Genomic DNA, 11,115 nt, shown 5'->3' with positions numbered 1-11,115 from the left:
TGTTGTATTGAAGAGACTATATGATTCAAACAAATACATATTAGGATGACAATGATGTGGGAGCTTAAAATCTTGTAGAATCTGCTCTTCAGGTTTCCTCCAAATAAACCAACAAACGTGGATATTCTTCTGCAAGACAAGAAGCACAAATGGGTCATTGTCGTATTACCCAGACTAAATGGTGAAGTTTTTGCATAAAGCGGTAAGTAAAACCCTATAACCCTACAACCGGATAATTAGTTTAAAATATCCAAATCCCTTACATAAGGATGAAGGGAAGTCATCCTGTCATCAAGATTAAAAGGTGCAGCTCCTCAATAAAGAACCATTATTGAACATCGACAATATCCCTAAGAATTCAAACAATCAATGTCAAGTTATACAATGAAAGGCTTGGGCTAAGTATGTGGGATGCCAGAAAATGAATAAAAATACGAGTTGATCAATCAATATAACGTTATTACAAATAAACCAATTATATCACATTCCTACACAAATCAGAAGCATCCTCAAGCAAGCCTCATTATAGGCATTTCTGAGTAAATACCTGAAAAATGTCATGGATTGTTGAACCAGTCGATTAAGCCATACCTTTAAACAAAGTCGCTATTGCATGAAGAAGTGATAGCAATTTAAAAAAATAGATTCAAAGAAAAATGTACAAAGATTCAATTCGGCAGAAAGATATAATATAGAGGAATGAGCTTCATGCTAATCTTCTATTATTCATTCCTGCATAATGCTTTGAAGCATCATTGGTTTCAGGAATGTATTTGACAGTTCAATATTTGATGCACTGTTTTATTCGAGGGAAGCGAGCTCTGCTCTAGCTCTTGCTTGTTATTCCAGATAAAGCAGCCTTCAACAGGATGAATCATCTGCTTTAGCATCCAGCATGCATTGTTTATAGGTATTGACTAGACAACTTTCCTTGCTTCACAATATAATTCTGTGAAGGGAAATATCTGTGAGACAACTTCATGCATCAATAGCCACAAATGACTAAAGCGCTGACTTCACTCTATTTTAGATTTTGTTTATTTCAAAACTACTAACCTATAAAATCAATAAGATGGAATGAGCTTCATGCTAATCTTCTATCATTCATTCATGCATAATGCTTTGAACCATCATTAGTCTCAGGAATGTATTTGAGAGTCCAATATTTGATGCATTGTTTTATTTGAGAGAAGCAAGCTCTTCTCTGGCTCTTGCTTGTTATTCCAGATAAAGCAGCCTTCAACAGGATGAATCATTTACTTTAGCATCCAACATGAATTGTTTATAGGTATTGACTGGCCAGCTTTCTTTCCTTCACAATATAATTCTGCAAAGGAAAATCTTCTCCCTTGAAGTATCTATCTAGAATATCCTGCGTTCCAGCTGCATACATTATCTGAAGTAGAGATTTTATGAACAATTAGTCATAAAACTCTCAAGAATATCTCTGTACTTTTTATGATTCCTATTTTTTGCTTCCAAAGATGACAAAAATGATGAATTAATGATAGCATTAAAGCTTTGTGCAATGGACCATGATGCAATATAATTGACTTTTTGAATTATTTATGAGGTATGTTTGTCAATCAAAGAAATTGCTAGAAACAAAGGGGTGAAATTGGATGAAATCAGACACCTGGCCATCTATTGTAGTCCCAGAGATATGGGGAGTCATAGCATGGTTTGGCATGGAGCACCATGGATGATCTTTTGGAGCAGGTTGAGCAAACCAAGAGTTAGCAATGTACCTGTTTCCATCACTACAATTGGCAGTTAGCAATGTGGCTGTTTCCATCACTGCAATTGGCAAGCTAACTTGTTATAACAAACAGGAACATAGTTTAGAAATTTAAAACACAGAAGAATGATTCATTGTCTTTTAATTGCCTCCAAGAATGACAAAAAGACTGCCAAAGCAGAAAAATACAGTTACATTGTTTTATTAGCAACGTATCATCATGCTCTTTCTGAATCTGAGATAAATGTTTGATGATGGGACTTGTATGTCCATTATTGACATTGGGAAGTAAGAATTACATGGTGTTCTACCTCCTTTCATTTGCAGTTTTGCACGAACTTCTTCAAGGGTTCCTTGACTATCACACCACCCCTCCTGAAACATGAGCATACAACTTATTGCCCAAAAAGATAGGTGGGGCATTGATCATACAACATGTTCAACAAACCATGTACTTCAAATCTGCCCAAAAAATGTAGAAATAAGGTATCTTCTGGCAATGCTCGGATTCTTAAATATTGAGATTTTTAAGTTGTTGTTTGGCAGGAAGGAGGCATATTCTGATGAGAATAGATTTGTTGATTCTGAATAAATACGATGGCAGTTCTACACTTTACAACAATATTTCTCCTTAAATATTACATCTGTTATTCTCACCATACCTTAGGAGATCCACACAAAGATATCTTCATGCTTATACTTGTTCCACAAGGGGGAAAGCTCTTCAATCCCCTAAGAGGGCGAGTGATTACTCCACTAATGCCATGAAAATTTATTTTCACCAATAATTATTAACAATAACGTGCATAGTACAACATAATACATTTTTCCTCCTGCAAAGTGCAGAGACTTGAATCTTAGAAATATGTAAATATTACCAAAACAAGAATAAGGGGAAGACAAATGATAACAAAATCTGAAGACTAATATATCTCCTTTCAGGCAAATATCTAGTTATTAGAGGCATACCTCATATGACATGTCAATAGTGCCTTGGTTACTATATTCAATGCCCCCCGAGTATGGAGGAGGATCTGCCAATGATAATGAAAGGGCTGAAACATGCAATGATTAAATTGGTCATAGTTCTACTTAATAAGTTGGTATTCAATAAAAGGAAAAAAACTTTAAGAAATGCGTCAGTTAATGAATGCTAACTGGATGGAAAAGTTAAATCATGAGAATCCATTATTCTATGAAACTTGCTTGCAACAATTCAACCCCAGGGAAGCAGCTTACATAATGCCATTTCAAGGTCAAAATCATCACAGTTTTCATTTCTCGGCTGATTTGAATGGAAAAGATCATGAGAAAGAGTCGATCCCTGTTCAGACTTATTTCCATCAAAAGTTAATATTGGCATAGAGTTCACTATTGTGGCAGGAGCCACACATTTTACATTTTCCAGCTGAACAAGAGACTGTAAAAATCCCAACAACAGACCCCAATATCAGTAAGATTAAAATTTAATCTCAAATTGGAAACAGAAAGCCTGCTGAACTCCCTGAACCTTGCTACCACAAGTGTACACTCACTCCAGCTAGTCTCTTAAAAATACACATTCCAATGAAAGCATAAATCATTTCATTATGTTGGTTCATCTGCTGATGGTGCCAATATTTAATGTATATCCTTCTGTATGTAGAAATATTCTCGGTTTTGAACATATATCGCCCAGGTTTGATGGCCTGATTTATTTCCCCATTCAACAAATTTCCAAACTACGCAAACTAGCTATCAAACAGAATCAGATACACAAGTCTAATGGCAACTCTGGCATGTATGTAAAAGACCAAGGAATAGACGCTAATAATGTCTGTACAAGACTTCACTTATAGTAAAGGTTGGGCATAGAAAGAGGTGAACCTTGTATCTGCTCAAAATCCATGACATCTGGACAGAACACCTTATTAATATTAAAAGGATTATTTTGAAGTATTTCATATCAAATACAGAATATAATCTATGTCCCTCAACAAGCATTACCTAATATGGATCACCGTGATTGAACCTGACATCAGACCTGGCATCTTTTCAATTCAAGAATCAACGCTAAGGTTCTCAGAATTAAAAACCCAATGAAGCCAAATCCACTTAACGTTATAAAGTCATGCACGAATTTTTCTAACCTTGTGGCTATCCACTTAGGCATGTGGACTTCCTTTCTTATGTACTGGAATTGGAAAAAGAATTAAATACGCGTAATGCACACCAAGCCCTCATAACGAAGCCTTCCACTCTCACATTCGAAAAATGTATGAAACGCATTGAAGCGAATAAGACACATGGATCTTCTATCCAATGGATACAGAATCAACTAATAGAATATAGCACGTGCCTAACACAAAATGGACCTACCTATACCTCTGTCAGGAAACTCTTGAACATGAAAAAGCTGACAGGAATGTTTGGACATCCCCTGTAGAAGCACTGATGCATCAAACCTTTTGTTAGTTCTTTAGAAAGAAGTTCGTTTGCTGCCCTTGCTCCCCTGAGGACTTAGGACACACACTACTAAGGAACATAATTTGTTGCCATTTGAAAGGAATTTTGATTTTGATTTTGAGCTAGCAAAGCTCATGGCTCAAGCCTCATATGCAATTCCATGCTTATTAGGCAACCCATATTCTCATCGTACCTTAGGAGGTCCACACAAAGATATCTCCCAATGAAGCCAAATCCACTAAACGTTATAAAGTCATGCACGAATTTTTCTAACCTTGTGGCTATCCACTTAGGCATGTGGACTTCCTTTCTTATGTGTTAGCACCTAAATCTACCTTAGGCTGAAGGAAGGCAAAAATTAGGGTAACCACAAACCACGCTTAGTATGGTAGCTAGCCCTACCAGAGCAGGAGAGGGCTCTCTCCAAGTCACGCTCAGTGAATATATGATCGAAAACGGTCTGAGATGACTTACAATACGCTGTTTAACTTAGGCTAGTAAGTGGATAGGGATTTTGGAAAAGATTTTATGAAGTGACCGAGCTTCTGGGATGTATATGGGACTGGAGCTCAGCAAAGAACAGAGAATTGAAAATGAAGGCACAGATTATTCCGTGAGGCAAGGTAGGCAGCAAGCGTAGCAATTTCGGCTTAAGGTAACGCGGAATGGAAAGATTGCTGAAGAGAGTGATAAGGGCATGGTCGCACGAATCCTTTTCAATAGAAGAATAACACTACACATGAAATTTTCCCACAGGCAGAGCAATATAAATTGAATTCTACCTAATCTCACTTAGAAAATTTCACTGAAATGAAGCATGAAATGAAATATGAAACATAACAAGATACACATGGAACATAAGAACACATTTTCTACACTCATGGCCACAAGAATCTCATGAAACAGAGCTGCTGCCTTTCATTAATTCTCTGTAAAAAATACACAGTGCAGAAAAAGAGTTTCTTTCCCACAGTCTCCCAGAAGTTACAAGCCAGCTAACCCTTTGCAAATAACTTGCATACAATATATAGAATGTGTGGAGAAGAGATGGAACGCCCAGGGGTTGGGAAGTTACTCAAATCATTTCGAAAAGGAGATGGAGAGCCAACCATCAGCTACAGGTGCAGCGCTCTCAAGCATGACATTTGGTTGTGGTGACCCTTTGCATTCTTTTGCCACTTGGATAGATGCCCATCTAGAGAGAAAACTCTTTAAATGCTACCTTTGGTGCCAAAAAACCGAAGTGTAGATGACCGGGCCCACTTGGAGAAGTCGCGACCCGAAATTTCGCGAAACGGGAGCAAATTGGCAGTTTTTTCCCCTGTGCGCCGCGCCAAATTCTCTGTGCGTCGCGCCACTTTGGAGCCTGTTTTGGGGCACTTGCAGGTGTCCAAAATGTGCCCAAGTGGGCTTGTTGGAAATCCTGTCCTGTCTACTTTCTAACCCCACTAGAATTTCTCAATTTGGTGCTCATTTGCCCCTCCAAATCTTCATTCTCCCAAGACTGCTTTTTGTGTGTCAAAAAAGTGGCAGAGAGGCCATTTTTGGGTGTTTTTTGACCTTTAGGAGGCCCATATCTTGTCAAAATTTCTTTCCCGGACACCAGTAGTAGTATTTTTCGATTCTAAATCCAAATATGCAAGCCATTCCTCGATTAGAGTCCTAGATTTTTAGCGTTGCGCCAGTGGCGTGGCGCACAGGGAGGAATTTCCTATTTTGTGTCCAAAAATTTGCCTGTGACCAAAATTTGCCCAATTTTTTTGAAATTTGGGCTAGAGGTTCCCTATGAAGTGCTATGCTGTGCCAAGAAAGCCTCAGCCAAGATTCGAAGCCGATCTTGCTCCTTTGCCTCCTTTGCCTCCTTTGCCTCTTTTGTCGCTTTGCTCAATTTTGCCTTTAGGCTCCTGATTCTTGCTTTGGAACTCATGTTTCTGGCCTGGTAGTGATGATTCATGTGCATCATCATGTCTTTCTCCATGTTTGCTTTATCCAACCATTTCTCCAAGTGAACGTTCACTTTCTCTAGCACATACTCCCGGTCTTCGTCTCTTTGCTCCATAGGTCTACCTTGTGCTGCCAGGATGTGTCGCTGGTTTTCCTTGATCATTTGCAACTCTATCTCAGCTAGCCAATCCTCAAGTTGCTTGTTCCTCTGCTCCAGATACTGCACGTTCCACTTGGCCCTATCCAAGTCCAGGGATAGTTTCTCAATCACAGACTGCTGCTCCTGAATGATCTCTCCCAGCTCAGCATTTGTAGGTTCTGCATTTGTCTCATCATCCTGGAGGAGAACAAACTCGGTCTCTTGCTCACCTGATGGCCCTTCCTCCTGCACTGGCTCCTTGCCCTTACCCTGCTCCTGTGGTGCTGATGTCGGAAGCGAGGCCCCTTCCACCCCGGGTGGAGATAACACTCGCTTTGCTGCTGTGAACAATGGTCTACTGCCCTTCTGGTATGTGATGTATACTGGCATGGTGGCAGTCTCATGGTGCTCAAACTGATGTGAAGGACTTCCCATCTCATGCTCAAACTGATGTGAAGGACCTCCCACCTCATGTTCTGCCTCTGATATCATCGGTGGGGCGCTGAAGAAATCACGGGAGATGAAGTCCTCCCAAGCAATACCCTGCAATCCCAACTGATGGTCTACCAAGATCCAGATGAGAGAAAAATGATAGACACTATTTAGCTGTTGTCGTGGGGTCTTGCGCTGCATGAAGTTTTTCATCTTCTCAATGTTGTTGCAGATGAAAAATGGGAGGCTCATCATCTGCACCCTGGTGAAGTGCATGAGCAAGTGGATGTGATAGGCATAAAGGCAAGAAAACCTCCCCTCACAACTGAAATACTTCATAATCAATCTCATGAGTGGGGCATACTCATCCCTCAAAAATCTGAATGGAAAAACTCTGGTGAGCTAGCTCAAGCAGTTGTTCTTGATGTAAGGCTCATAGTGATGCCTCTCCACCTTCTTCTTCTTATGCCACTGCTCCCCAATGTTTGGTATCCCTGTTGCCACTGATATAGCCTCCGGTGTCAAGGTGAAAGTGACCCCAGTTAGGACAGATTGGCCTCCCTGTAGATGAAGTGAAAAAAGGCGGGCCAACTCATGATGGACTTTGACATTGGACACCCTTTGACAAAATTCATAACATCCCAAGTGCTGGAAACAAGACATAGCAAGTGGGCATGCCTGCAGCTCAGTGAGGGTGTTTGGCTCATCTCTAAGATGTCTGCCGCTCTGGTGATGTCTCCTATGGGCCCTCTCTCCTGAAGATTTGTCACTGTGGGTCCCCTCCTCATACTCTGATGAATTTTCTGATGCCATTACTGCTGCTTGTACCCTGAGTTTTATGCTGCCCTCTGAATCCAATGGAACTGATAGATGTTCTGAAAATCTATCACCAAGGGGACAATAAAACAACGGAGTGTTAGGAGGGGAATGATGAAAAGGGGAATAGGGGTTTAAAGGAGAAATTTATCAGGGATTTGGGAGTGTTTGGGGTATGGTTTTGATGGGGTACTGTTTGGGATATTTTGAGCTATAAGAATAAAGGGGACGAATGGATATGATTACAATGTAGCTAGGGTAACTATTAGGGGAAACTGCTCCAGGGGAATTAGCTGATAGAGGTAGGATAGGAGCATATTTAGCAATCATGTTACTGTAGCAAAACCCTAGCTTTTTGCCCTTCTTTGTGTCATTTTTGGGTTTACTTAATAAAATTATTTCCTTTGATTTCATGGTCACCAAAATCATATTTTTCTTTGAGTTAAGGATCAATGGTGAAGGGATCTAGGGCCACCTTTGCAATTTTGAGAGCCATTTAAAAAAAATTAGGCAATTCGGTGTTTTTTTAGGCTCACAAGTCTGTGCGCCGCGCGCCGGGTATGCGCCACGCCAGTGCAATATTAACACTGTGGCCGGGCTCCCAGTGCGCCGCGCGCCCTGAGTGCGCCATGCCACCTTGTGTGTGCGTCGCGCACTGTCAAATGACATTAATTTGCTTGGAACTCCAGGGGTGGGCCTTAGTGGAGATTTCTAGGGGATTTCCTTAGGAGACAAGGTGGACTGGAGGTGACAATGACGAGGAGTGAGGGGACAAGGGGATGGGAGCAAAACCTTGGTGGCGTCTTCATAAATTTGCAACCCCGTTTATCATTTTTCCTTTGATGATTATTTTCATGGATGGCCAATGTGCTTTGGATACCATTCAACATCTTAGAAACACCAGCCATTGACCAAATTGATAGAGAAGAGGTTTCTTTTGAGCCTACCTCTTGCTTGCTAGCCTTCAACCGGGATATAAAACAAATTTGCAAGTGTTTTGAGCTCCCTGGCTATGTGCATCGCGCGCCAAGCCCAGTGCACCGCGCGCCCTGAGTGCGTCGCGCCCTTGTTGATTTTGCACTGTGGGCTGGCTGCCAGTGCGTCGCGCCCTCTGTGTGCGCCGCGCTCCCTGGTGTGTGCGCCGCGCCCTTTGGAAACCAGCTCTCCTTCACTCAAACCCTCATGAATTTGCTCTCTCACCTTTGTAATTTCTCTCCAAGCTTGCCAAAGCACAAATGGTTTTTGTTTTGGGCAAAAACAAGTATATATAGGCTTGGGAGAGTTGGGTTTAATTTTTTCTTCTTTGAAAACCCACTTTCTAATGTTTGTGTTTTGCACTTTTTCATTGACTTTAAAACACCCTGCTTTTCATTTTTCTTTGAAATTTTGGCTCTCGTGATGAAATTTTTGGCATTTCTTTGTGGGGACTGTGTGACTGGGCATTTGGCCATGAAAACCATGACTGCATCTAAAAAAGTCAACTAGCGATTTTTTGGAAAATTTTGTCATAGTTGACCTTGTTTGACTTTTCTTCAAAACAGAGTTTTGAAGAAGAGTCGATGTCTCTTCAGGTGATGATGAAGCTTTCTGAACCATAGCTGTATAAGGTCTCCCTCTGGCCTGCATGGCTTGTTTCTGGACATGTTTTTCAAAGACCACATTGATGATTTCCTAGACCCAGCAATAAAAAGGACTTTGTCCTGTAATATGACCAGACCTTGACTATCATGAACTTCAGTGATTATGGACCAAGACCTGAGCCAGCAGGGGCCAGAGATGAGGGAAAATGACTAGCATGACTATCTCTGTCAGATCATTACATGTCCCTAGCAAAATGCAGCTGAGTGGATGGAGCAGGACACCTAAAATTGAAATGCACAAAGAGCTTTGATCTCTAACGGAGGGCTGACCAGACCAACTCTAACATTATGTACTGGAATTGGAAAAATAATTAAATACGCGTAATGCACACCAAGCCCTCATAACGAAGCCTTCCACTCTCACATTCGAAAAATGTATGAAACGCATTGAAGCAAATAAGACACATGGATCTTCTATCCAACGGATACAGAATCAGCTAATAGAATATAGCACGTGCCTAACACAAAATGGACCTACCTATACCTCTGTCAGGAAACTCTTGAACATGACAAAGCTGACAAGAATGTTTGGACATCCCCTGTAGAAGCACTGATGCATCAAACCTTTTGTTAGTTCTTTAGAAAGAAGTTCATTTGTTGCCCTTGCTCCCCTGAGGACTTAGGACACACACTACTAAGGAACAGAATTTGTTGCCATTTGAAAGGAATTTTGATTTTGATTTTGAGCTAGCAAAGCTCATGGCTCAAGCCTCATATGCAATTCCATGCTTATTAGGCAACCCATATTCTCACCGTACCTTAGGAGGTCCACAAAAAGATATCTTCATGCTTATACTTGTTCCATGAGGGGGAAAGCTCTTCAATCCCCTAAGAGGGCGAGTGATTACTCCACTAATGCCATGAAAATTTATTTTCACCAATAATTATTAACAATAACGTGCATAGTACAACATAATACATTTTTCCTCCTGCAAAGTGCAGAGACTTGAATCTTAGAAATATGTAAATATTACCAAAACAAGAATAAGGGGAATACAAATGATAACAAAATCTGAAGACTAATATATCTCCTTTCAGGAAAATATCTAGTTATTAGAGTCATACCTCATATGACATGTCAATAGTTCCTTGGTTACTATATTCAATGCCCCTCCGAGTATGGAGGAGGATCTGCCAATGATAATGAAAGGGCTGAAACATGCAATAATTAAATTGATCATAGTTCTACTTAATAAGTTGGTATTCAATAAAAGAAAACAAACTTTAAGAAATGCGTCAGTTAATGAATGCTAACTGGATGGAAAAGTTAAATCATGAGAATCCATTATTCTATAAACTTGCTTGCAACAATTCAACCCCAGGGAAGCAACTTACATAATGCCATTTCAAGGTCAAAATCATCACAATTTTCATTTCTCGGTTGATTTGAATGGAAAAGATCATGAGAAAGAGTCGATCCCTGTTCAGACCTATTTCCATCAAAAGTTAATATTGGCATAGAGTTCACTATTGTGGCAGGAGCCACACATTTTACATTTTCCAGCTGAACAAGAGACTGTAAAAATCCCAACAACAGACCCCAATATCAGTAAGATTAAAATTTAATCTCAAATTGGAAACAGAAAGCTTGTTGAACTCCCTGAACCTTGCTACCAGAAGTGTACACTCACTCCAGCTAGTCTCTTAAAAATACACATTCCAATGAAAGCATAAATCATTTCATTATGTTGGTTCATCTGCTGATGGTGCCAATATTTAATGTATATCCTTCTGTATGCAGAAATATTCTCGGTTTTGAACATATATCGCCCAGGTTTGATGGCCTGATTTATTTCCCTATTCAACAAATTTCCAAACTACCCAAACTAGCTATCAAATAGAATCAGATACACAAGTCTAATGGCAACTCTGGCATGTATGTAAAAGACCAAGGAACATACGCTAATCATGTCTGTACAAGACTTCACTTATAGTAAAGGTTGGGCATAGAAAGAGGTGAA

The 11,115-nt window shown here is 40.2% G+C and overlaps 1 protein-coding gene across 2 annotated transcripts; it reads right to left on the bottom strand.

Moving 5' to 3' along the window:
• Window positions 1-1,642: 1,642 nt before the first annotated feature.
• On the bottom strand, window positions 1,643-10,388 carry LOC149140346 (uncharacterized). Of its 2 annotated transcripts, XM_089447791.1 has the most exons (6): window positions 10,220-10,388; window positions 2,978-3,158; window positions 2,708-2,793; window positions 2,401-2,571; window positions 2,050-2,113; window positions 1,643-1,797 (listed from the first exon to the last, which is right to left on the bottom strand). In XM_089447791.1, the coding sequence occupies exons 1-4, from the start codon at window positions 10,313-10,315 to the stop codon at window positions 2,530-2,532; spliced, it is 405 nt and encodes a 134-aa protein (XP_089303917.1). In that variant the 5' UTR covers window positions 10,316-10,388; the 3' UTR covers window positions 1,643-1,797; window positions 2,050-2,113; window positions 2,401-2,529. The 2 variants fall into 2 exon arrangements, with proteins under 2 accessions (XP_089303917.1, XP_089303918.1); XM_089447792.1 differs by lacking the exon at window positions 1,643-1,797 and having other exon boundaries at window positions 1,975-2,113.
• Window positions 10,389-11,115: the final 727 nt, after the last annotated feature.

The sequence above is a fragment of the Pinus tabuliformis genome, chromosome X (genome assembly GCF_031772625.1).
Source record: "Pinus tabuliformis cultivar Carrire ecotype Pingquan chromosome X, CPIR1, whole genome shotgun sequence".
NCBI lineage: Eukaryota > Viridiplantae > Streptophyta > Pinopsida > Pinales > Pinaceae > Pinus > Pinus tabuliformis.
Note: the sequence above shows the minus strand (reverse complement) of the source record. Positions and strands in the feature narration are given on the sequence as shown.